General features: G+C 39.7%; 2 protein-coding genes across 2 annotated transcripts; both read left to right on the top strand.

Annotated features, from left to right (window-relative positions):
* The first annotated feature begins 435 nt into the window (after nucleotides 1–435).
* LOC146360610 (OX-2 membrane glycoprotein-like) lies at nucleotides 436–3,183 on the top strand. The gene is made up of 5 exons (XM_084921794.1): nucleotides 436–574; nucleotides 740–1,078; nucleotides 1,201–1,527; nucleotides 1,685–1,779; nucleotides 1,931–3,183. The coding sequence occupies exons 1-5, from the start codon at nucleotides 520–522 to the stop codon at nucleotides 1,958–1,960; spliced, it is 846 nt and encodes a 281-aa protein (XP_084777920.1). The 5' UTR covers nucleotides 436–519; the 3' UTR covers nucleotides 1,961–3,183.
* Nucleotides 3,184–24,126: 20,943 nt separating this feature from the next.
* On the top strand, nucleotides 24,127–27,160 carry LOC146360609 (uncharacterized). Its single transcript, XM_084920501.1, has one exon. The coding sequence runs from the start codon at nucleotides 24,306–24,308 to the stop codon at nucleotides 26,640–26,642; it is 2,337 nt and encodes a 778-aa protein (XP_084776627.1). The 5' UTR covers nucleotides 24,127–24,305; the 3' UTR covers nucleotides 26,643–27,160.
* Nucleotides 27,161–27,688: the final 528 nt, after the last annotated feature.

The raw sequence follows: 27,688 nt of genomic DNA, 5'->3' as shown, positions 1-27,688 counted from the left end.
TATAACCCCCAAATTTTTTGCATGCAGTTTAACAAAAGGTGCTAAACTGCGCAGGTCAAGATCTGGGGTACTAGAATTGCAGCTTGGTCCAAAGATGATCACAAGATGATCACGAGAAAATTTGAGGCCATCCAGATCTTAACTTCGCAGAGACACTGAAATAAGGATTCCAGCGAAGCGGAGGTGTTGTTATTTGTAATCTTGTCTTGAGGATCTGATTCAGATGAGGAATGCGAGAAATGCAAATAGCAACCTTTTCACTTCCACTTTTTTGTGGCCGTTCTGATTTCAAACTTCATACTTAACTTTTTTTTCACAGAAACCCTGAGAAAAAGCAGAAAGAAAACCATGAAAACAGAAGTAACTTGTTGTGTTTTTAAAACTCGCCAGTCATTGTGTTGTATGTCTGCACGGAATTCTGTGTAGTACATGCATATATTTATTCAATACAAACCTGACATCTTTTTATATCCACAGAGCTCTCGGGTTCATCTCAAACTTTGACACTTTATAACAGCAATGACATATTGTGTGCTTGTCTATCTACTTTTTCTCTGTGGAGTCCTTCCAAAAGGTAGGAAACAGTAACCAGTGTTTCTCTTTGATGCTGATTGTTTTTTTTTATCATGTTAATGTTTGACTTCATGTCAGGATAAGGATAAAAAGAAAAGCTGCTTCTTTCACTGACTAATATTTCCTCATTCTCACATCTAACCGTTCATTTATTTTCTCCATGCAGCTCTAACAGCAGTGATCCAAACACAGCAGACTGTGCTGGCAGCAGTGGGAGAAGATGCTGAATTCAGCTGTCAGCTCTTGGAGACTAAAGACGTCCTTCAGGTCACATGGCAGAAAATCTCACATGATGTGGAGACAAATGTTGCCACCTACAGCAAGTACTATGGTCAGAGAGTGAATGATGGCTTTACAGATAAATTTGGGTTTAAATACACTGGACTACAGAACTGCTCCATAGTCGTCAGGAATGTAACAGAGCAGGATAAAGGCTGCTATCACTGTCTGTTTATCACTCACCCTGAAGGCTTCTTCATCGGTAGAACCTGCCTCCAAGTCTATGGTAAGAACTTTTACTTTCTTCAAGCAGATTAGACTCAATCAAATAAAGATACTATAAAATGTGTCAGAAGCTGGTTTCTTCTTGACAATGTAGTCTTTGCAATATTTCCTGATCCTTCACAGAGCTGCATGAACCTGTTGTTGATGTCAGAGAGTCAAACTCTACTGAAGAGTGGGTTGTTTCCTGTTCAGCCACTGGTCGACCTGCTCCCACTGTAACACTCAGTGTCTCACAACAAGACCTCAGCTTCTCACAGTACAACACTGTCAGTGTGTCCAACACCAACGCTACATTCACTGTCACCACTACAGCTGTGCTCTCAGGTTCACGTAAACACAGCACACAGGTGGGATGTGCAGCACGAGTGCTCTCTGCTCCTCACAGAGAGGTGATGGTGATGATTCCTGAGGTCCAACAGGTGTTTGCTGCTGCTACTGCTGATTATAATGGTGAGAAACTCTTTCAAAGTCACAGATTTATAAAGTGAAGATATCTGAGTGAATTTGCATCTAATAACAATGACTTCAATAGGCCTACATTTCCCTGTGATCTATAATTGATGTATTAGCGTTGTCCATTGTAACATTGTTCCTGCTTTTCTCACAGATTCCACCTCAGTGATTGTAATAGCTACAATAGCAGGACTGACAGTTTTTGCTTTAGTAGCTGCTCTCATTGCACTCCTGCTTGAAGAAAAAGTGGTAACGTTTTTCTTTTGACTTAATATATGCCTTTTATGTGGCTTCAAATTCAAATAATTATATGAATTGACTCCAAGAGTCTACATCCACATATATCCAGTAATATCTGTAAATATCTGCAGCGCTGACTTTAAACTGTTTAAATCCGCAGGTCTCCAAATTCAGGACCTCAGTCCTTTAGAGCAGCTGTGAGATGTACTGGAACAGGAGATTGTCATTCTTTGTGTGGAGCAGACAAATCTTCAGCAACTGTGTGATGCTATCAGCTATCATTTGTGTGTGTATGCTAAATCCTCACAGGCTAGTATAACAGTGTTTTACTATTTTTGATTGTATAGAGAGATGAAACCATTGAAAGAGGTCATGAATTATATAGGAAATTCAATTCAATTCAATTTTATTTATATAGCGCCAAATCACAACAACAGTCGCCTCACAGCACTTTTTATCTTAGAAGATGTGATCACCAAACTGGCCCTCTCAAAAAGCAAAACATCATCCACTGTAACGTGTGTCTTTTCGTTTTAGTTCATTAAGTAATAAAAAAAAATCTGGTGATCACATATAACCCCTCCTCTTCAGTCTTTCAGTGTGAATCACATCAATTACACTTCCTGTTTCTAAACATAATGACCACATAGAAAGCACAGCCTTGTACTTCCAGTCACATGAAAACCTCCGTTTTTTTTTCTCTTCCTGTTAGTTCAATTTTTTGAGGTCAAACCCTCAAAACTCTAGCTAACCCTTCTTCAGTCTCTCATACCTGCTAAAAACCAAATAGTGTCACCTTTTCATAAACAGCCTGGGTTATAATTTTGGCTCTATTTTATGGATGTGAATACATTAAAGCATTTTACACTTAAGTGCTGTGCTGTGGTCGGTGTTGATTTTCTTTTTATAATGTTCATATTTCTCATATTTGTACTTTTTATACAGGATTTGTATTTATCTGTGTCCCTGTCTTGATGTGAAAGTCACACTGGAGTACAGCATGTAATGTAATGTTGTAGTTTTTGCACATTATCAATAGGGCTTTTCAATCCTGTTGTGTGAGATACTTCCTGGGTTCGGGGTGCAGCATTGCTGTTCTTGCCTTTTATGTGAAGGTCCTCTTCGGGAAATATAGCCTGACAAAGTAGGACTATCATAATGATTTATTTTAATGCACAATATAACAAAAAAATTGTAAAGAGCCAGAATAAAACAATAGATCTTATGCAGAAATATTAGAGACAAATCGGGACTAAATTACTAATAAAGATTATATAAAGACTGTTCCCACATCTTTTTTTTATTCTGTATTTTTATAATTATTCTAGACCAGGGGTCAGCAACTTTGAACACCCACAGAGTCATTTGGATCTGGTTTCCACGGAAAAGAAAACACTGGGAGCCGCAAATACTTTGTTGACATCTAACATGAAGATAACACTCTATACATTGTTTTTTTACCTTTATGCTTTGTATAAACAACTATAGTGTGTTGCTTGTGAAATCCATGAAGTGCTATAGAGAAAATTACATTTTATTTATGTAAGGAATACATTTCAAACTCTTAAAAAATTATAACAAAAAAGAAAGACACCCAGTCTAAGGTCTCTTTTCAGTGAATTAAAAAGCTGAACTATCACATCACAGCAAGGTACGCCAGTGTGTTTTGTTGAATGGACCTAGAAGCAGAGTTTGAAGAGGATTTGCAGGTTTTAACAAAAAGCAATCTTTTATTTGGATGATGGCACGTGAAAAACATGGAACCTAGAAAAACTAAGAAAACTAGGAAACACTTTGACTGTGACTATGGTGGAGATAACAGACGACCTGACAAAGACATACAGAGGACATAAATGCACACAGGAGGTGATCACGGGAAGTGAGGACACATGGGGAAACAGCTGACTGACTAATGACGTGACAGGGGAAGTGAAACTACATACAATGAACAAAGAAGTAGCCTTGATCTTTTAATTTTCTTTTAAAAAAAAAAAAAAAAGCACTATGCTACTAAAAAATTGCTTCTGCTCCTGAACATCTGCAAACAGCACCTGCAAATCGGGGCTGTACAAAGTCAGTTTCATTTTAACGGAGGACTGTAAGCTCTCGTCTGTGAGGCGTGAGCGGTGTTTGTTTTTAACATAGTTTATGGTGGAGAATAGCTGCTCACGTACAACGTCACATACGTATCTGGATCCGAAGATCGGCAATCCACATACTGGTAGGCTGCCCTCCTCAGAAGTAAATGCAAATGAATCTGCCCAGGCATCATTAAATGTTCTATTTTCTTCTGATATTTTTCTTTTTTCACATTTCTCCATACTTGGCCTACCAGGGGTTGAAAGTCTCGATAAATGCACGGCGGGTATACCGGCTTCCACAAGTGTGACGCTTATTTTGAGTGATGAAAAATAATAAAATATAATTTTATTTTTATATTTCAAGATCGCAATAATCTTCCAATTTAGAATTACAATTTTTAAAAGAACTAACACAAATAAAATACACTTCAGTTAAATACTTGTATAAGGACTAAAGAGCTGCATGCGGCTCCGGAACCGCAGGTTGCCGACCCCTGTTCTAGACTGTATGCTCCCAGGTCCCTCTTTGACTTTCCTTGTTGCTTTGTTGCCCAGCATTACCACTCTTACTTGCTATTTTGCTGGTGTAAAGTGTTAATTAATCGGGGTGTTATTATCGCAGATGACCTCAATAAAGATAGATTTATTACACCTCAAACCACTTTTATTTAGTTGTTTTTTCTTCTTCAGAAAGATCAGAAGTGTCCTAAATTAAATCTGAATCTTTCATTACACAATACTGGCTTTAATAAATACCCAGTATTACAAGAAAACAAAAGCGCATTTACTCACGTGTCACAGTTGCAGTCTAAATTCAATACTCGTATGATCTGATGGTAAAAGGAGTTTTGTGTTCTTCCACTTCATACTTCTCGGCTGTTACACAGATTTCAGGTTTACATGTTGCAGAATGTGGCGTGGTGGAATAATTGAGTAAATCTCTTACTTGTGTGAGATGTGGATCACACCCATGTGAGAGTGGAGATTCTTCTCTAGTCCAGCTGGCAGCTATTTGGAGTTGAGTAAAGGGAGTAGTTGACTGGTGATAATTTGAGCCCTTCTCTATAAAGGGGAGAGAAAACAGGAAACAGGGGTTATGGGGGAAAGGGGGGAGAGACACGGGAGGTTGAGGAGTGGAGGTTTGGAGATCTGTGTGCTTTCAACATGTACGGTGTGGTTGTTGGAGTTAGTGTGTGTTTGGATTTCAGGAGTACCTTAGTGGATTTAGTGAGTGAGATTAGCAGGAGAGTCGGTCGAAGGCCTGTACAGGTCTGCAAGTTGGAGAAATCAAATATGCTAAGATACTCAGAAATGGAAATCTACTGATTGGTTGTAACATAGAAGTGCAGGTGGAAAAAGCAAGGAAACTTTTGGGTGTGTGCAAAGTTAAAGTGAAAAATACTATAAGAGTAGGGGAAAGGAGAACTAATGGAAGTAAAGGAGCAAGGAGTGCCGTTAAATGCCAATATGAAAAAAGAAAGTGACATTTGTAGAGGTATGTAAAATGGTTGACCAAGAGAGACAGATTAGGAAACCCAGGTTAGGGGAGAAACAAGTGATAGAAAGGGTAATGGGAATGGGTGAAAGGAAACTAGAGAAAGAGAAGAAGATGAAGGTGACATTCATTGTGAAAGTAGTAAATGGAACATCAGATGTGAAGTCCAAGACTGAGAGGATTCATGTCATAGTTTAGATATGAAGAACATCATTTGGGAGGACATGAGGGGTGAACTAAGTAGTTATGCAAGTCAAGAGGGATAATGTGGTGGTTAATTTTTACAACCATATAATCCTACAGTGGAATGCAAGTTTTTTGTCAAATGGTCAAGATTTTAAACAGTCTATATATGATCAGAAAGAAAAACCTGACTGAGGTCCCCTTTCAAGACTCTCTAGCTCCCCCTGGAGCCTCTGCTTATACTGTTTCTCCAGATTGAACTGAAGAACAAGCTCTACTTAAAACACCTCCGGGTGCCCAGGTCAAGCCAGACGCAGCTCCCCAAACCCTGACTCACTTTAAGGCTTTCTCTCCAGAATCCCAGACATCTAGTAGCTACATTTCTGTTAAATTCTCTGGTCCTTATGTTGTAGAGAAAAAGCTCAGCAAGACCAACTACATTATTCAGACCCCAGATCGTAGACGTCCTACTCGGTTGTGTCACGTCAACATGATGAAGTTGTATAACTCTCGTGAACCTTCAACTGTGCCACAGTGTGGGAAGCATCTGAAATGTCAATTCAATTCAATTCAGTTTTATTTATATAGCCCCATAACAACAGTCGCCTCAAGGCACTTTATAATGTAAGGTAGACCCTACAATAACACATTTAGAGAAAAAAAACCCCAACAATCATATGACCCCCTGTGAGCAAGCACTTTGGCGAGAGTGGGAAGGGAAAACTCCCTTTTAACAGGAAGAAACCTCCAGCAGAACCAGGCTCAGGGAGGGGAGGGGCCATCTGCTGCGACCGGTTGGAGTGAGAGAAAGAGGACAGGATGAAAGAGATGCTGTGGAAGTGAGCCAGAGATTAATAAAAAAGTGTGATTCAGTGCAGAGAGGTCTATTAACACATGTTGAGTGAGAAAGGTGGCTGAAAAGGAAATACTGAATGCATCATGGGAATCCCCCAGCAGCCTACATCTATTGCAGCATAACTAAGGGAGGATTCAGGGTGATGCGATCCAGCCCTAAATATATGCCTTAGATCTCCAATCTAAGGAGATTGGATTTTGGGGGCAAAGCAGGAGGAGAGAAGCTGCAGAGAGGTGCAGCTCTGCTTCCTGGTCCCAACTCTGAATAGTCACATTTTGTGGGATTTAATGAATTTGGCCAGACTTTGAGATTTCTAAAAATGAGAGCTGCTCCATCCAGCTGGGATGGATTCCATCTCTCTTAACAAGACCCGGTTTTCTCCAGAAAGTTCCCCAATTATCTATGAAGCCCACATTGTTTTTTGGACACCACTCAGACAGCCAGCAATTTAAGGAGAACATGCGGCTAAACATGTCACTACTGGTCCAATTGGGGAGGAAACCAGAGAAAACTACAGAGTCCGACATTGTTTTGGCAAAGTTGCACACCAATTCAAGACAGATTTTAGTGACTTCCAATTGACATAAACGGGTGTCATTACTGCCAACGGGAATTATAATTTCAGCTTTTGTAACGCTGGACCACTTCCTGCAGTACACGGTTATGCCTTTTGGCATGTGTAATGCTCCTTTTCCAGGGAGCCGGGTAGTTGTGGGGGATTTTTATTACAATGTGGTCTCGTATTCAGCTGCTCTCCCTGATCGTTTCCCAATGAAACCACCAAAGTTTCCTACCTGATTGGAACACTGCAGGGTAGGACCTCTGTTATGGGCTCAGGCTTATCTCTCTTCTCGTCCGCTGAGGTTCTGCTCATGTGATGAGTTTACCACAGAGAACCATAAGCCATTTATTGTAGAAGTAGATGACAATGGATCCTCTTTTAGGTCTGGAAGATGATTTAATTATGAAGATGATACAGATTAATAAACAATCTGTTTTTTGGGTGTAGTTTTTAATAAGATATTAACTTGAAAAAAATCACAGAGCACATTATGGGGAAAAGTAAAAAGGTACTTAATATTATAACATTTTTAGCAGGGTTGACAAAGGGTCTGTCACGTTAATTTGCTCAAGAATAGATTTTGGGCATGTGGTATATGGGTCAGTGGATAAAAATTGGCTAAAAAATTTGGATGTTATCCAAGCTCAAGCACTGAGACTTTGCTTAAGGGCAGTTAAAACAATGCCAATGTGTGCTTTACAAGTAGAATCAGAAGAAATTGTCATGGTCCTGAGCCTGCCGACTCAGTGTTTTGTGTTTCCTTATGCTTTTGTTCATTCCGAGTATGTATTCTGTTGTGATTTTGCCATTTGTTAGGTTTCTGTTCTTTGCCTGCCTGCTCCCACTTCTCTGTGTTCCCTCTGTCTGTCCATGGTGTTATTGTGTCTACTTATGAGTCCGCCTGTCAAGTTCAGTGTCCTGTCTGGTTCTCTGTCTGTTAGTTTCCTGTTTTATTCTGAAAGTTCATGTCTCATGTCAGTGTGTTCAGGTTTACCTCTCCCCCGTCTCGTTAGCCTAATTTCTTCCAGCTGTGTCTCCCTCCTGTGGCCCATTCCCTGATTACTCCCCGTGTATTTAAGCCCTGTGTTTTCCTGTGCTCTCTGTCGTGTCGTCTGTTTAATTCCATGTCAGTCTGCATTATTCTATGTTACCTGGTATTCAGTCTGCGTCTCTCTGCCATCTCTCTTTGTGCATTTTGCTCCTCCTCCCGTGAGTGTCTGGTTTAAGTTTTGTTCGTTAGTTTTCCCAGTTTAGGTTTGTTTACTCCCCGCTCTGCTCTTCCTGTTTTTGTCACCTTATCACCGCTGTAAATAAACACTCACTCGCACCCCAACCAGTACCTGCATTTGGATCCTTTTTTCAATACACCACACGACTGCCCCCAGCCGTGACAGAAATTCCACTATATATTAGAAGACAACTAGTTAATAGTTAACAATTGGATACATTTGAAAGGTCATAATAAAAATCTTCCTGTTAAAGTGTTAGAGAATTGTTGGGAAAGAGAAAAGATTTTAAAAATAGTTTTGGGTGGGTTGGGGATAATAGAGCTAGAGCATTTAAAGTATTAAATGCTTTACCATTTATTAAGTATCAAGAATAGAAGAATTACAACAGATATTTGTCAAGAATTTTATAATAGAATGGTACAGTGACTATTTACAGATTTATACAGATGGATCATCGAAAGATCACAGTTGCAGAAGGGAAGCCAGTTAAAATTGGAGACTCCAGTTAGAGAAATGAACATTTCAAAGGAAAATAGTTTTAACCTGGCCTGGAAGCTTTTCCTTTTAAAATAATCAAATGACACTGGAGGGAGGACTCGTTTTAATCAGGATTTATGTGGACTTGTTGTGATAAAAAGACTGGATTGGAAACTTTTGGTGTGCTGAGTTCAAGGAGCAACACCCTATTCTGGAATTCGGAGGTAACCAATGACAGGAGTTCAAGACTTGAAGAAGAAGAGCTTGAGAGTTGAACTCCCAGGATCTGGTGTGGAAACCCATTCTCTAACAACACAAGGCCTGATAAGGTTGTTGGAAAGAATTTCTCAGGAAATTTGTATGTGCTTGGCTGCTTGTTCTTCTTAGTGACCACCTTTTCCTGTTTGTAACCAGGCTAATAATTCCAACCGTGGCAGCTTTGGGCCTTGGATTGCAGGCCGGAACTGTGTCCTCAGCCACCAGTCTGCTTTGGAGGAAAAATAAATCTTGTGTACCTTATTTTCAGTGTGAGTGTGGTGGTTTTCTACTGGTCACTATTAGAACTTATTACTTTCTTGGATGCCATTTTCTGCCCATCTAACATACATGGTGTATTAGTTTGTAGTAAAGCAGCTCTCCTCTGGATGAATACTGCCTCCACCTGAGAGGTCAGCTATATCTGTAACTATGTGAAAGAGAGAGCAGAAGAGCAGAGAGCTGAAACTGATGGTGGTGGTCAGACACGTGACTTTATGTTCTTTTTGACATGAGCAGAGGAGGGAGGGTGAATGTGTTGGAGCTGAAGCTGCCTGGAAGGAGGAAAAGAGGAAGACCTCAGAGAAGATACAGGGTTGGTGTGGCAGAGGATGGATGGGGTGAAATTGAGGCAGGTGATCTGCTTTGGCGACCCATAAAAGGGGGCAGAGAATTAACTACATACATATATTTGTTTTGTTTTTTTAAATATATTATTTATGTGACTTATTCATCCAAGAGCAACTCAGCTTCTGATTCGAGTAGCAGGTATTAAAAAATAAAAATTACCAAGCGATGAAGAGGCTTTACTGAATTCTCAAAATGCAGAAAAATAATGATTTAGATGGATGATTAAAATATTTCAGCCCTGCAAGGAATGCACAGATGACACTCTACTGCACTGGGAAGTTTTTGTACTTTACTTTGTGTTTATTTCACAGCTGGGAATTTCCACAAGGAAGGGACTAAGTGAAATTCTCTAATTTGTTTCTATGCATTGTATAATAGCCAGTGAGGGGACAGACATGGCAAATGGTGCACCATGTCAGACCGTGGGATTATACATTTGTTAGTTTTTCTAATGGCCTCTTCAAAAGGTAGGTTTTATTCCATATTGTCATTTTTGGTTTTTTAAGTTATTTATTGTGACAGGAAAAAAAACAAAACAAGAAGCTCCTAAAAAGGTCATAAATGTGAGAACTTTTCCAAAGAAATCTCAGTCAGTTATGCCTGAGACAGAGAAATGATTATAACAGAGTAAAGATAGCATTAACATTAAAAATGTTGGTGACAGAAGTAATGCTAAAATCTCAACAAGCCAAAGTTACATACATGTTAAAGGGAAAGATCAAACAGTACTGAAATGAAGAAGTGGGCATTACGGGGCTTCCCCAGTGAAATAACTGAACTTGGAGCACAAAATAATAAATAACATACCAGTAATGCCCGGAGGGAAGGCTTCTGAGAAAATGTATAAGTTCACAGGGAATTTCTACAATAGCACGAGTTAGAGGTGGGCAGATTGATGCAGTTATCAATAGTATTGATACCAATGCTGGTATTGTTACTGGAGATATACTACTGCAATAGGATTGGTACTTTGTTTCTGTCCTGTAAGTTCAGTATGTACCTCACTGAATTCTGTTATGTAGTTGTTGTTGTTTTTTTTTAAATGAAACATAAAACACGGACTATGAAAGCCTCTTATTTTGTTTGTGCAGCTCTAACAGCAGTGATACAAGCACAGCAGACTGTGCTGGCAGCAGTGGGAGAAGATGCTGAATTCAGCTGTCAGCTCTCGGAGACTAAATACATCCTTCAGGTCACATGACAGAAAATCTTACAAGATGTGGAGACAAATGTTGACACCTACAGCTTTACTGAATTTCAAAATGCAGAAAAAAATTATTGAGTTTGCTGATTAAAACACTGATGAAACTCTACTGCACTGGGAAGTTTTTGTACTTTACTTGGTACAGTTGATCATTCTAACACACCTTGGAATGTCCCACAAGGAAGGGAGATTCTTCCTTCCTTCGGGGACATTTGAGTTTTCAATAATTTGGCTATTGTACGACGTTGTTTCAATACGTGGTACAATAGCCAGTGGGGACACAGAGACGTGCACCATGTCAGACTGTGGGATTATGTGTTTGTTTTTTCTTTTTATGGCCTTTTCAAAAGGTAAGTTTTATTCCGTATTGTTGTTTTTGTTTTTTAAAGTTATTTATTGTGACAAGAGAAAAAAAGAAAAGAAAACAAGAACCTTCACTCGTAATAATTAAAAATTGATCCTAAAATGTGAGAACTTTTCTCTGAAGTGACAAAGAGATTGTCTTTAGACAGAATTAGAGGGAGATACAATTACTGAAGAGTTTAGATTTTGTTTGAATAAGTGAAAAAACGTTTCTCCCACTGAACACTCAGCCTAATAAAAAAGAACAAAATCAGCTTTCTGTGTCATGAGTTGTTCATCATTCAGATTAATGAGACTGTTTTGAGACCAAAATCTCAACAAACCAAAGAGAAAGATCAAACAGTGCTGAAATTAGGAAGTGGGCAATATAGGGTTTCCCCAGTGAAATAACTGATCTGAAATAATTGAGGCACAAATTAATAAATGACATACCAGTAATCCACAGAAGGGGAGGCCTCTGGGAAAATGTAGAAAATCAATGGGAATTTCTACAGTAGCACGAGTTAGACGTGGACGGATTGATCCAAATATTGATAGTAGCGATACCAGTCCTGGTATTGGTTATGTTGAAGTGATGGGTTTTATAATTCATTTTTGGTCCACTGAAGGGATTGTTTTGTAACCCCAATATTGATATTTTGTAAATAAAAAATATGACCTCAATTAATCTTGTAAATTCCCTGCACTTGTCATAGATATCTACATGATGTCCAAAAAAATATACATCAAGTCCAAGGTTCTAATGTTGAACGCCATATTGATGTCCAGCTTAAATCATGGTTGGACCTCCAAATTGTTGAAAAAGTTCAAATGCAGTACAGACCTCCAGAATTGGTCATGGACCAACAGAACCAATATAAACATGATCTGTATGTCTATCTGACTTTCTTTGTTTAGTTGGTAGCTCACTGAATTGTGTTACTTTTTTTTTATAGATGAAAGAAAATGTACCTGAAACATACAGTATGAAACAATGACTGTCAGGTTTATATTTATAGTCTACATCACATTTAAGTGGTACCCATATGTCAATTTGTTTGAGGCTAAAACACAGACTACTCCATGACCCGAATTATTGTTTTATCCCTCCCATCAATACCTCTCAGTTCCACATCTCTAACTCGTGTTATTCTCCATGCAGCTCTAACAGCAGTGATACAAACACAGCAGACTGTGCTGGCAGCAGTGGGAGAAGATGCTGAAGTCAGCTGTCAGCTCTTGGAGACTAAAGACGTCCTTCAGGTCACATGGCAGAAAATCTCTCCTGATGTGGAGACAAATGTTGCCACCTACAGCAAGCAGTTTGGTCAGAGAGTGAATGATGGCTTTAACGATAAAGTCAAGTTTAAATATACTGGACTACAGAACTGCTCCATAGTCGTCAGGAATGTGACGGAGCAGGATGAAGGCTGCTATCACTGTCTGTTTAACACTTATCCTGAAGGCTCCTTCACTGGTAGAACCTGCCTCCAAGTCTATGGTAAGAACTTTTGCATTAATGTGTTTAAATGTGCTACTGATTTCCTTTCAACAACAAATTCCTTGCAATATCTCCTGATCCTTCACAGAGCTGCATGAACCTGCTGTTGATGTCAGAGAGTCAAACTCTACTGAAGAGTGGGTTGTTTCCTGTTCAGCCACTGGTCGACCTGCTCCCACTGTAACACTCAGTGTCTCACAACAAGACCTCAACTTCTCACAGTACAACACTGTCAGTGTGTCCAACACCAACGCTACATTCACTGTCGCCACTGCAGCTGTGCTCTCAGGTTCACGTAAACACAGCACACAGGTGGGATGTGCAGCACGAGTGCTCTCTGCTCCTCACAGAGAGGTGATGGTGACGATTCCTGAGGTCCAAAAACCATCTGTTGGTGGTGAGACACTCTTTCTGTATACCACAGACTAGACTAGAGACGGATGATACTTGGGTAAATTTGACTGGGATCTAATAACAATGACTTCAGTACTTCTGCCTTTTCATTCAATTCATGAGTGATGTATTATTGTTGGTCAGTGTCACTTTTTTCTGTTTTTTTTCACAGATTTTTCCTCAATCACTGTAATAGCTGCAGTAGTGCTGGTGTTGGGGTTTGTCTTTTTCTGTTGCTCCACTATGCTGCTTGAAGAAAAGTTACCTTTTCACTTTCTACTTAATGTATGTCGTTTTGTAATGTGTCTTATCTTATTAACTATCATTAGTGATTTATTGATTCTTGGAGGCTAACCCAAAATCTATCTAGCAATGTCTGCACATATTTTCAGTACTGATTTTAAAGTGTTCTAATCCTTCTCTCACTCAGGGAACCCAATAAGGATTCAAATACTTCAAAAGTCAACCAATGACATTGATGTGTAAGACTATTTAATAATTATTTATTTTTTATATTTTATTCATTCATTCATTCTTTGCACTGTGATCCCATCTTTGTGTAAAGCAGGGGTGTCAAACTCCAGGCCTTGAGAGCCAGTGTCCAGAAGCTTTTAAATGTATCTCTGCTGCAACACACCTGAATAAAATCATTAGGTCATTAGCATGACTCTATAGAATTTGACCGCATGCTGAGTTGGCAACCCATAACCCTACTCAAGTAAATTTAAATAAATGTAAGTACATACCACCAGGTAGCTCCACTCGTACCCAGTGTAAAGGGAAGTGAGAAGGTTAGGTTTTGGCGCTTTGAATGTTCAGTTGTGTGATGCAGCGATTAACATTTGAGTAAAATATTGGGCTCTCTCGAGTCTTCCCTACATTCCTCCACAATGTACGTTTTTGCAAAAATGTACTTCTAGAAGTACTTTTATTGCACGATGTTCATTCACTCATGAGCTGCTGCAACATGAATCAAATGGCTGAACTGCCACCTTGGCGTGCAGTCAAGTTCTATAGTCTTGCTAATGATCTAATAATAAGTATTAATATTCCTCACTCACCTTACTAAATGTTTGTGAACACAGCCAGAAACATTTGCATCACAAACACAGACTAGTATTTATTAGCAGAAGCTTTTGGGTGGTTGCTCTCAAACCTGTGTACATGTTTAAGCATTAATGGTCCCTTCACTGATTTCCAGGTATCCAATGTCAGGGCTAACAGATGGATTCAGATGCAGACAGCGTTCTGGAAAGCAAAAGGTTGACAATTTATTAACACAGAAGGGAAACCACAGTGATGTGTATATACAGTGAATGGGGCAGGGGTTCAGGGCTCCAGGGGAAGGAATCCACACTCGCTCTCCACTCGGCCCAAACTCCGCCACTCCTCTTCTTACGCACACACGCTTCTCCACAGCCACTCTCGCTCCAATTTCCACTTATGTTGACACACACAGGGATCACAGGTCAGGGTCCGCCACCAGTTCCGGGGAGATCTAAACACAAAGAGTCCAATTAGATCAATACGCCACACAACACTGAGAGGGTTTGTCTTAGGAGAGCTGAGAGCACAAACATGGGAGGTTCAACGTTCCAGTGCCGAATACTCCGTGCCGCAGCGTTAAATAGGCAAGGGGGACGCCGCCTGATCAGCAACAGGGTTAGAAATCACCGCAGATGCGTGGGCCAAGGATGAGAGCCCACAATGAGCTCCACCCAGGGAAGCAGGAGAGAAAACAAAACAAACCTGTGGCCAACATGAGTGAGCCGGAGAGGCCCAGGGACCATGACAGCCAATACCAAGTGCACAAGTTCACCCCAGATGGTTCCTCTTCTCTGTAACTTGGAGGATGTGGAGTAGGCTGTATTTTAATCAAAGAAATATCAATCAATCAATCAATAACCATGTCTAAAAACAACACAGGTTGACCAATGTGCTGTACACAGTAAAAGAAAAAGTAAAAAGTAGAAACAAATACACACAATGAACAAAACAAAAAATAATCCCAAATTTCGTTTTTTTTCTGAAGGGGTCAAACACTTTTATGTAAGAATGACAACGAGGTGAAAAACCATCACCTTCACCTGCAAGAAAACTCGAGCTGTGACTCATAGTACGAACACACACCTCACAGTAACACACTTTAATTGTTTAATGTGAAATTTTTGCCAAGCTAGCTAATCCTGACCAACACACCAGACACAGAAGATAAAGGAACAATGTTTTACTGTTAGAGACAGAAAGGTTAAAACATTTTGGAAGAGGGCTAAAGGATGTTGAAAAATTACCCAAAAAGAAATTCCATTTGACCAAAAACACTTAATTTAAAAAAAAATTAAGTATATAGTTATGAATAATGAACAAATAATTAACAAACTGGGGTTTATAAATCGTGTAACACATCCTTATGGTAAGAAATTTTACCTTAATGCGTTACATGTGTTAGAAGTCAATGTATCTTTAACAATATACTCCTTATTGTATATCTCCTGATCCTTCACAGAGCTGCATGAACCTGCTGTTGATGTCAGAGAGTCAAACTCTACTGAAGAGTGGGTTGTTTCCTGTTCAGCCACTGGTCGACCTGCTCCCACTGTAACACTCAGTGTCTCACAACAAGACCTCAACTTCTCACAGTACAACACTGTCAGTGTGTCCAACACCAACGCTACATTCACTGTCGCCACTGCAGCTGTGCTCTCAGGTTCATGTAAACACAGCACACAGGTGGGATGTGCAGCACGAGTGCTCTCTGCTCCTCACAGAGAGGTGATGGAGACGATTCCTGAGGTCCAACAGATGTCAGATTATCAGTGATGGTGAGAAACTGAGATGCAATAACAATGCATTGTGGTAGTATGCATTTTCTCTTTGATCAATAATTGATGTATTAGTTTTGATCAGTGTCACATTTTTCCTGCTTTTTCAAGTTTCCTCCTGGATCATTGTATTAGCTGCAGTATTGGTGATGGTGGTCTTTGTCAGTGTTGCTGCTCTGCAGTAGGCTACTCTTTAAAGAAAAAGACGAGATAACTTTCATTTTTGATTTCTTGTAATTTTTTTCTACACCAAAATCTATCCAATAATATCTGCATAACATTTTCTACTTGTGATTTAGTTATTAATTCTTTGCTTCATGATTCAATCGGTCTTTGTCTAGTATTAATTTTTATGTCTCCCATTTAATCCCACTGGCTTTAAAATGTTTCACCAGATTTTTAAGAAGTATTTCCAGTCTTTTGTTGTCTTTGTCCCAAATGTTCTGAAATGTGTTGCATGTATTAAAAGAAGTTGGACTTTACCAAAAAAATGTACAATGTACTTATAAACTTACATTTATGAAAGCTGAACAAACATTGATATACTTAACTTTTGTAACAGTGAAAAGGCGATCTGTTTTTATTGATAAATATATATGTTTGCATTACTGTTATTTGGATTGCCATGTTAGAATGTAGCAAACAATATTGTTTGTTCCTCTATGGTTTCTTATTTTTTACAAATTTAAATGTTTTTTTTTGTCAAAAGATTAATAATTTCATATTGAAGTCAGACGGTCAGCAGTTTTGATGTTTTTGCAGAGATTTTATTTTTTGCAAAATAGCACAAGTAAACATTAAAAGCAGTTCCTAAATCAAGGCATTTATTATTAAGGCGGCCATTATTATGGCCCTGTGTGGAAAAAGTGATTGCCCCCTAAACCTAATAACTGGTTGGGCCACCCTGAGTAGAAACAACTGCAATAAAGCATTTGGGATAACTGGCAATGAGTCCTTTACGAGGTGGTGGAGGAATTTCTGCCCACTCATCTTTGCAAAATTGTTGTAATTCAGCCACACTGGAGGGTTTTTGAGTATGAACCACCTTTCCAAGGTCACAGCACCTCAATCAGATTCACGTATGAACTTTGGCTAAGCCATTCCAAAGTCTTTATTTTGTTTTACTTAAGCTGCTTAGAGGTGGACTTGTTGGTGTGCCTTGGATCAGTACACTTCAGCTTGTGGTCGTGAACAGATGGCCAGACATTCTCCTTCAGGATCCCAGAAACTGGATTCTGTTCATCTTGACGTTGCATCTCCAGACTGAGAGATCTCGATTGCTTTGTTTCTTATATGCTTCTGAATTTAATTGGATCGCGCCATGATGTGTAGTTTTTGAGGATCTTTTGGTCTACTCTACTTTGTCAGAAAGGTCCTATTTAAGTGATTGATTCAGCACAGGTTTGGCAGTAATCGGGCCTGGCTATGACTATGGAAAAATTGTATATTTTTATTGATAAATGCATATATTTTATGTCTGTTATGTGCATTGCCATGTGGAGAATATAAGGAACAGAGTTTGTGTGGTTTACATTGTTTCTTCCTCTTAGATTTCTTGATTTTTTTTTAAAATTGCAATAACTTTATGTTAATTTCAGTGCACTTTCACATTTCTTTAAATTCAAACTACAGTCCTGTGAATAACTAGAAACACTTCTAGCAGCACGAATGTGAAGTAATTGTTTTCTGCTTGACTTTATCAGTCTCTCATATTGTTGTGGAGGAATTTTGGCCCACTCTTCATTACAACGTTGCTTCAGTTGTTTGAGGTTTGTGGGCATTTATTTATGCACAGCTCTCTGAATGTCCCACCACAACATCAGAGTCAGGTTGAGGTCTGGACTTTGACTGGACCTTGATTTTCAGCTATTCTGCTGTAGATTTGCTGCTGTGTTTGGGATCATTGTTCGACTGCAAGACCTAAACTTTACCTATTACACAGTTAACTCTGTATTATACACTTTATGTGAATATTGTTGCAGATTTCAATTATTAATGTTTTTATAACTTTGCTCTTTCTTATATTTAATATTATACAATATTTAAACTTCATATCTCTGTCTTTTTTTGAACACTCCAGCACAGCATCACTATAACTTTGTCCTCACTGACAATAAAGCTGTTTTATATATTTCATTGCAAATGTTTCAAGCAATTTGTAGCTGTATCTTAAGATATTTTGTTAATAATATAGTATTTTATATTGGGGTTTTTTTTATTTGAGAAATATTTAACATGTAAAAGTCTGTTTATGTACGATTTGGTGATATTAGCCCCGATTATTGGAGGAACTTGTACATGAAGCAGATTTCTGAGACTTCAGATTTGAAGGTTGTTGTCATATAATCTAAATGATGGCAGATTAATGTTCCTCTGTCCTACAACCACAGGACTCCTTTGCATTCGACTGATAGAAATTTCAAGCTCAGTGTTAATGAAGATTTCAAAGGCCTTAGTGCAGGGGTAGGGAACGTCTAAAACCTGCAGGGACACCGGCCCTCGAGGCCTGGAGTTCCCTACCGCTGCCTTAGTGTGAAAGGAATGAAGCTGTAGCGCCTCCCAGTGGTTGAAAAGAGGTACACAAGAGGTTTTTGCAACCTGCTGTTTAATGAAGGTAATCAGCTGGGACAAAGGTACATTATGAGAATAATATCTCTGACAAACCTCTACCTTAATTAAAAGATGCATTTTGATTTACATGAATGCATTTCATCTTCTCTGCAAAGGCTACACAACCGTCTTTGCCATTTGAGTGTGTGCAGTCCAGCTGAAACCAGCTCATTACTGATGGCATGAAAACGATCTGTGAGGTAACATTTTTGCTTTCATTCATTCCTGTTGAAAACTTGTCACGTGTTTGCTTAGGTTCTTCTCAATAATCCTCCCGTGTCCTGTGTAAAAACTACCCGAGCTTAAAGTATACAGACTGCCGGGAGGGGCGAGACGGGAATTTTCATTGCATATATATATTAAAATACAGATAGCAGCAGCCACGAAAACATAGGCAAGAGAGAGCATAGCAGTGTCGTAGATGTAGCCAAATAAGACAGATAAATTAAGATGGAAAATCCCCAAAACAAATCCCAATCTTTAGTGTGGGAGCATTTCCATTTCCATGTCATTCCCAAAGGTGTAATTATTTTCAGCGACTGCAAACTGAACACAAACTTTTCATAACTGAGTTTGTTTCTTCAGTTGTATTTTGGTAATGCTGTTGTACAGCAGGGAAGCAAACACAAGTGCTAACGCTAACAACATCCAATCAGGATTTATTGGTTAGATCAAAGCTAACATCTGCATTACATGTGAGCACTACACATGTTATTTAACATATATAACGTATAAGATTTTTAGATCTTTCTCTTTCCCTCAAGAAGAACTGCTAAAACTGTAGAAATAACATTACAGAAAAGCAGGACATGCTCAAGCAAAACATTATAGAAGATCAAAATGACGAGTCCAAAGACTGACCTGTGTGCAGCTGAGGGTCATGCAGAAAGGAGAGAACAGACCTGTGGAGGCAACAGAAAGAAAAAGGACACGGATTCCTCTGTGACTTCTTTTTATGCTACACCTTTTACAACACTGTCCTAGTCATCAGTGTCACCGCTCCACAAAGCAACAGTTTAACAACCACATCCCTCCCCTTCTATTTGAAAACCTATACTGGAAACAAACAATCAAACAAAACCCCACAAAAGTAAAGAAAAACATCTGAGGTTACTATAAAATGCACTTTACAATAGAATTACAGCAGAGTCACTGTATAATTAAGAGTAAATAACTGTAAAACCTGCTGCTTGTTTCACTACAAGCTTTAGTTTTTCTTTCTGCACTGCGTTTTCACAGCGTTAAAACAAGGCAAGACAAAGCAAAAAGCTAGAAGTCCTCTCTTCTGCTTTGACTTTTAGCTCATCGGTCGATCTTCAGTACATTTTAATAACTATAATAAAAGAAAATTCAAGACATGAAAACTGAAGACTTTCCTGAATTAAAAAGACGTCTTGGAAAAGGAACTTTGTGGATCTTTGTTCAGAGGTTGCAGGTTTACAGTGAAGCAATACTTGACTGTTGTTGGAAGTTTTGCTTGCATTCAGTTGATGTCATTTCTTAACACGGTTACAAATTCATACATTTCACAACAAAAATAAGCAAGAGACAGCGAGCGCATAAAAGACAGACGGAGGGGAACTGGCACACAGGGAAAGGGTGGAAAACAGAGAGAGAGGACACATCCATGGAACAGGTGTCCAGCCAGCAGTGATGGAGAAGCTGTGCTTGGATAAAACTTTTAAACCTGTAACATAAAGACATTTGATTAATGTGATCAGTGAGTGTAAACTGCAACTAAGCTTCCATGCTTTGTAAGTGGGCATTATCACGTAGCAATAAATCTCTGGGTTTGAGAAAAAAAATGTGGATCTCACTCATCATCTCATTTCTTGTGCTTATGGCTCTCTGCTGAATGAAGTCTGGATGAAGGAAGAAAATTGGCCTGTTATTAGATTATTACTAAAACAAATGTCCTTCTCTCTCCTTTAGGAGGCTACAAGCCACTGTCTCCAAATATGAGCTGGGTTTCTAACAGTCGGTAACAGAGAGACTTTTACTGTGCTTCAGGAAATTATTTGTGGTAAAAGTAGCAGAAGTGGTGGCCATGTTAGCTTTATATTTCTATAATGTGTAAATTTTTGTCAACCAGGTTTTTCTAAGATAATATTACAGCAAAATAAGTATTCACCCTGCATTATGCAGGCTAGTGAGTACAACATAAATACACAACCTCTACAATCAAATGATCACTTTTGAGCAAGCACTTGGTGACAGTGGGAAGAAAGAACACGCTTTTAACAGGAAGAAACCTCCAGCAGATACAGGCTCAGGGAAGGGTTAGCCATCTGCTATGAGCAGATGGGAGGGATACAAAAAGTCCAGATAGTAAAGCCTTTAAATGTAGCTTCCCCTTTTGCCCTAAAAGCTGCTCGTGCAGTGATATCATCAGTGACAAGTCAGGTGCTAATGCAAAATGGTGTTTCAGTGAGGCAGAATTTATTATGACAATACATTTTTTTAAATACTCAGTATGAATTAAACAGGTTAAAGGTCAATGCTCTGTTGTAATATAAAGACAAAATGATTGACAGCAGCCCAGCAATATCAGTAAAATGTGAATTAGCCACATGGTGCAATGTAAGGAGCTCTGTGATTGGTTAGGAAAGGACGGACTGGCCACCTCGATTTTTCTTCACTGCACATTGATCCATAGCTTTACACTGTAAAGGCTAACAAAGTGCTTTTGCTTTACAAAGACATTTAGCCTCGGTATTCACTCTCTTAAAATGCCACTGGACGCGATCCTTTGTTTTGTTGTTCCTAATATTTCTTATAGATAGCACAGATAGTGCCCCACTGGAATACTCATTCATGTCTAGATATTCCTGTTAAAAGGGAGTTTTTCCTCCCCACTGTAACATGGCAAACACAAACTATTCTATACAACGATCTAATTTAAACGAACAATCCAGTTGAAGCTTCAGACAGCCGTGAAACACTGCCATCTGCTGGACGCGAATAACACAGACGCTGCTTTGACGGGTGAGGGAGTTTCAACAAGTCTGCAATGACTCAAGCATCAAACTACAGAACTATTGTAGCGGACATGGTGCTCTAATGGCTGCTTCATTAACGCAGGTCAGAAAGGATCAAACATATCAATAAATTGTGAAATACAAAAATTACTGTTTCACTGCACACACAAACCTTCTCTTATTAGCACAACACTGCCCAGGGCTCAGAGTGTATTCCTTATAGACTATTAAACCTTAGCATGTTATTTTAATGTCTTACAGGTGAAACAGCCAAAAAGTAAAGTTAACTGTAATTTAAAATATTCAGCTGCAAAAATGCTTTTAGCAAACAATTTTTTATGACTGCGCTAAAATTCAATACTAGATTTTTGCTGGTCTGATTAAAAGCTTAAATGTAAAAGTTTTGGGATAATATATTAATACTTCCAAAACAATAAAGTTGTTGTAGAGAATCTATATTCATTATTGTTGCTCATCATGGAAAGACAAAGACATCAGACTCTGCTAAAAGATTTTACACCCTCCTACTCTCTGCACACAGCGGTCTGAGGGATCTGATTCTTCCAACAACTCAGAGTAAAGAGTAATGAGCTAACACTGAGTAACTGTTGGCCAGTAAAATCAACGGTTGCTAACTTTCACATGCAGCAGCTCATTAAGACACTTAAAATAAATTGAATTAAGACATTTAAATGTTGGTTGTATTTTCCTTCCCGATGCATGTGAAAGGTTAAGACTTACATCTCCAAATGTACTGGAACTGATTTGAACCAGAGGACTCAGCCACACTGTTACTATGTACTGCATAAACACGTTTACCGATGAAGGTAAATCAGACGCTGTCCTGACTGTGTGGCTAAATTTTGTGCTGAAAGCATCAAATCAATTGAATATGATTAACTTGCTATGAGAGTTTTTTACTCCAAGTGTGACTTTTTCTGGGTTCATACACCTTTCAGGGTCAAATTCAAGCACTTTGTAAGCACGTTTAATGTCCATTTTCAAACTTTTCCAGCACATTACCATAAAAAGGATGCATATTTCACTTCGCATCACCTGAGTAAGACCACGTGAAAGGCCAAATTAATAAGTCTTCTCATCAGATATTGATGCTTCTTTCTTATGTGACACAAAAAACAGGAGGAGACAGATCTTTGCTTGTGTTGTTTTTTAAGTTCATTCATTCAAAACTAACTGTAAGACGCTTAACTACATTGCAGTCTGTGTTATTGTTGTAGACCTAATTATCACCTTTAAAGTGTTTGTGCTAATAACATCATGTAGAGTAAGACAGGCATAGAGAACAGCACTGACTGGGAGAGGCTTTGAACAGATGACATACTCAGATCAATTCAACACTTTAGACTTTAAAAATGCACAAGTGTCTTTCAAAAACCTATTTATTTAATCTATCATCATTGATATTATTATGTACAGTTATAATGTACTGTTCATCTCCCTTAAATAAACAGGCAGCCTTAAAGTGTGAAATAGTCACTTGTCTACTGTCTCAGTGGCTGATAGTGCCCCACAGGCCTCAATGTGAGCTTGAAGCCATTATGTTTAAATTGTTTAATGATAAACAGATTTTGAATGAAAGGAGGAAACTTCGGTAGCACAAAAAAGTGCCTATTCTTTGTTCCCATATGGTTCAGTCATATTACCGTCATTTCCCCCTAAGGTGTTCCCAAAGACACCAGGTTAATACTTGAAAAAGCTGCAGCAAGACACAAAAATATCATCAATATTCTGTTTACTTGGTGACAACGTCGCTTTTAGCCTTCAATCAGAAAGCCTGACGTTGGCTAGTTAAGCATCGGGCTAACGTTTAACGCTTTCACTTGAGGGAAGTAACTCGTATTACTGCTACTGCTGTGTAATCTTGGTTAAATTCACAGCATATGCTACAAGTTACCCTGCAATAACTAACTGTTAGAATAGCGGCACCGTATTGTATCGCACTGAGTGCACTTCAATCCTTTATCCCGCGAGTTTGCTAGCTAGCAAAATAATAATACCAATTTTTTAAAAATAACATGTGTAACGTACACACTCGAGAAAATTATTTACTAGTACTTACGCAACTCCCCCGTTGTGAAAACGTACAAATCCTTCTTGTATTTTTCGTTTTCCAGCAAACACTCATTAAAACGGCTTCCAGGCACATTAGTGCACTCACCCCCGACTGATCAGGGAGGGGGTGGGGGGTCACACATTGAAACAGACTAACGTGCAGAGGTACAGCCCAGGCAGAGAAATGTTGCTTTTAGACTTTGCGACTCATTTTATTTCTCTATCTGATAAGAAACTATTCAATCAGATAGTTATTTGTGGTGAATGAAATACGGTTACAGTTTCAAGAAGTTTTAAGCACCAAATCCGAAATCCAAGCACTGCAATATTAAAATCCAATTCAATTTCTTGTTTGCTCCGAAATCTACGACATGACTATATACAGAAAAGCTTGACATGGTATGCAAAAAATCCCGAAAACAATACAAATACATGAACAAAAAATGTTTTAACTGTCAGTTATGTCATTTTAAAATTTTCCAAAACTAACATTTTCTTTGACTGACTGATATTAAATTGATTAGGGTCAAATTTAGTGTGAACAATATTACAAAAACAAGCACGTGTGTGCGCATGCGCACATATTAGAATCGCTTCGATCGCTTCGAATGCTTCGATCGCTTTTGAGTGGTAACTTTGCTTTGATCCTTTCTGACGTCATAACTTTGCTTTGATCCCAAAACCCATAAATAGGAGCGCTCACCTGTTACTTTATGCTTAACGGACGTTGACCTGCAGCAACTAAAACCCTTTCGAGAAGTTTTGAGAGCAATTTACAGGAGAAACCAAAACAAGTTCAGTTTTGTTTCTCACCAATTTACAGCGCAAACAGACACATTACACCATGTCAGCCAACCCATCCTTCGGCTCAGATGAGCTTGAAATATCTAAAGGGACCATTTTGGGAGATCACCACGTGGTGGAGGCTTTCCTTGGAGAAGGAAGCTTTGGTGTCGTAACGAAATGTCGCGATACAAAAAAGAACCAAACTGTTGCTATCAAAGTCAACAAGAGCGACCCTGAAATTCTGCTCCAGGCAAAACTGGAACTTTTCATCCTGGAGCAGCTACGACGCTTGGATCCAGACAGGTGCAACATTGTCGAATGGAACGGCTATTTCCTCGATGGAGAGCGCATTTGCTTGAATTTCGAACTCCTCGACCAAAGCCTGTCAGACTACATTGGGGACCGGAATAACCAGGGTCTCCCAATGAGAGAAATCAGGCCAATTTTGCATCAGCTCGCAAATGCTCTGTTCCACCTGGGTACTGTGGGAATAGTTCATGCTGACCTCAAACCTGTCAACATCATGGTTGTGAACCGCAGTGAGTCTCCCGTCAAAGTCAAACTTATAGACTTTGGCATCGCATGCCCTGCTTCTGCAGTGATTCCTGGTGGTGCTGTGGGGACAATTGGTTATTGTGCACCTGAGATTATGCTTGGCACTTCATATGATGAAGCAATTGACATGTGGTCTCTGGGGCTGGTAGCTGTGGAGCTTGCTACAGGGGTGCCTCTCTATCCTGGGGAAGACGATTATGATGTTTTGAAATTCATAATTGAAACTCAGGGTCAGCTACCAGATCATCTTCTAGAGTCTGGCTTGTACACTGACTGCTATTTCATCGAGGATAACTACAATGAACAGCGCTGGACATTTAAGACCCCAGAACAATTTCAATACGAGACAGATTATCGATCCAAGGAAACTCGATCGATAAAACTTAAGTGTCTCGATGACCTCGAACAACTGCTGAGAGTTAGGCGAGGACCGGAAAATGGCCAAACATTATTTGTAAGGCTAATCAAAGAAATGTTGGCCTTGGATGCAAATCGGCGCATAACACCCTCGGAGGTTCTGAAGCATCCCTTTTTCGACCCTCGCCTCTCAAGGAGAACCCCCTGCACTGACATGAATAGCACAGGGGGAGAACTCCTTGTGCTCTCTCAGCAGCCTTCAAGCTGGAAAAGTCATGGATCGCAAAAATTCAGCTGCAGTTTCCAAAACTCAGTTGAATTTCCTCAAAAAGGAGACATCAACACCTCAGCCAACCCATCTGCCTCTGAAGATGATCTTCAAATAACGGAAGGGACCATTTTAGGAGATCACCACGTGGTAGAGGCCTTCCTTGGAGAAGGAGGCTTTGGTTTGGTAACCAGATGTCGCGATACAAAAAAGAACCAAACTGTTGCTATTAAAGTCAACAAAAGCGACCCTGAAATTCTGCTCCAGGCAAAACTGGAAATTTTCATCCTGGAGCAGCTACGATGCTTGGATCCAGACAGGTGCAACATTGTCGAATGGAACGGCTATTTCCTCGATGGAGAGCGCATTTGCTTGAATTTCGAACTCCTCGACCAAAGCCTGTGGGACTACATTGGGGACCGGAATAACCGAGGTCTCCCAATGAGAGAACTCAGGCCAATTTTGCATCAGCTCGCAAATGCTCTGTTCCACCTGGGTTCTGTGGGAATAGTTCATGCTGACCTCAAACCTGGAAACATCATGGTTGTGAATCGCAGTGAGTCTCCCGTCAAAGTCAAACTTATAGACTTTGGCCTCGCATGTCCTGCTTCTGCAGTGATTCCTGGTGACCGTGTGGGGACGGTTGGTTATTGTGCCCCTGAGGTTATGCTTGGCATTCCATACGATGAAGCAATTGACATGTGGTCTCTGGGGCTGGTAGCTGTGGAGCTTGCTACAGGGGTGCCTCTCTATCCTGGGGAAGACGATTATGATGTTTTGAAATTCATAATTGAAACTCAGGGTCAGCTACCAGATCATCTTCTAGAGTCTGGCTTCTACACTGACTGCTATTTCATCGAGGATAACTACAACGAACAGCGCTGGACATTTAAGACCCAAGAACAATTTCAATACGAGACAGATTATCGATCCAAGGAAACTCGATGGATAAAACTTAAGCGTCTCGATGACCTCGAACAACTGCTGAAGGTTAGGCGAGGACCGGAAAATGGCCAATCATTATTTGTAAGGCTAATCAAAGAAATGTTGGCCTTGGATGCAAATCAGCGCATAACACCCTCGGAGGTTCTGAAGCATCCCTTTTTCGACCCTGGCCTCTCAAGGAGAACCCCCTGCACTGATATGAATAACACAGGGGGACAAAACCTTGTGCTCTCTCAGCAGCAATCATCGTTTGGGTGGCCAGAATTCTAGGGGAGCTAGAAATTCTTGTGGAAAAAAAGCCCAAAACAATAACATCAACAAAAACAACCAATGAATATGGTCTTAAACTTGGGCACAATTTGGCTTGAAATCCATCAACTAATCTCTCAATATTCAAAGCGGAGCAGCAGACAACTTACCATCACATCAGTCCTTCAATCAGACCTACAACAAACGTCTTCCTTCTCTCACCCCAACCGGTCGCAGCAGATGGCCGCCCCAACCTGAGCCTGGTTCTGCTGGAGGTTTCTTCCTGTAAAAAGGGAGTTTTTCCTTCCCACTGTCGCCAAAGTGCTTGCTCATAGGGGGTCATATGATTGTTGGGTTCTCTGTATGTATTATTGTAGGGTCTACCTTACAATAATACATACAGCCTTGAAGTGACTGGTGATGTGATTTGCTGCTGAATGAATTCGGAACTAATTGGAAATCTGAATATTAATTAAATAAACCTGCTTTGAGCATCAATTAATTGTTGTTTGAAATTCTTTATAAATATATAAATATAGTGCCACTCTTCTACTGTTTAAATTGCAACTGTTTAAAACTGACTAATTTATTCATACACTTGAGCATAAACACACGCACAGTAAATGGCCTGTATTTGTACAGCGCTTTACTTAGTCCCCAAGGACCCCAAAGAGCTTTACACTACATTCAGTCATTCACACATTCACACACTGGTGATGGCAGCTACATTGTAGCCACAGCTGCCCTGGGGCGCACTGACAGAGGCGAGGCTGCCGGACACTGGCGCCACCGGGCCCTCTGACCACCACCAGTAGGCAACGGGTGAAGTGTCTTGCCCAGGGACACAACGACCGAGACTGTCGGAGGCGGGGCTCAATCTGGCAACCTTCCAATTACAGGATGAACTGCGAACTCTTGAGCCACGATTGCCCTATATACACATATACTTTACAGTACTAGTCAGTGCTTACATACTAGTTCTTTTCCCTACTTTTTCATGCTTACTGGTACAAATGCCTGTTACTAGAGTTAAATGCTATCAATGTATTCTCACAGTTATGGAACTG

Source organism: Perissodus microlepis, chromosome 23 (assembly GCF_051167445.1).
Source record: "Perissodus microlepis isolate ML-2025 ecotype Zambia chromosome 23, ASM5116744v1, whole genome shotgun sequence".
NCBI classification, from domain to species: domain Eukaryota; kingdom Metazoa; phylum Chordata; class Actinopteri; order Cichliformes; family Cichlidae; genus Perissodus; species Perissodus microlepis.
Note: the sequence above shows the minus strand (reverse complement) of the source record. Positions and strands in the feature narration are given on the sequence as shown.

What these genes read in the sequence shown, in the direction of transcription:
- LOC146360609 (XM_084920501.1), top strand. Translation starts at nt 24,306, where the DNA reads ATGTCAGCCAACCCATCCTTCGGCTCAGATGAGCTTGAAATATCTAAA.
- LOC146360610 (XM_084921794.1), top strand. Translation starts at nt 520, where the DNA reads ATGACATATTGTGTGCTTGTCTATCTACTTTTTCTCTGTGGAGTCCTT. An exon ending in AACCTGCCTCCAAGTCTATG is followed by an intron (nt 1,079 to 1,200) that starts GTAAGAACTTTT and finishes GATCCTTCACAG; the next exon opens with AGCTGCATGAACCTGTTGTT. An exon ending in TGCTACTGCTGATTATAATG is followed by an intron (nt 1,528 to 1,684) that starts GTGAGAAACTCT and finishes CTTTTCTCACAG; the next exon opens with ATTCCACCTCAGTGATTGTA.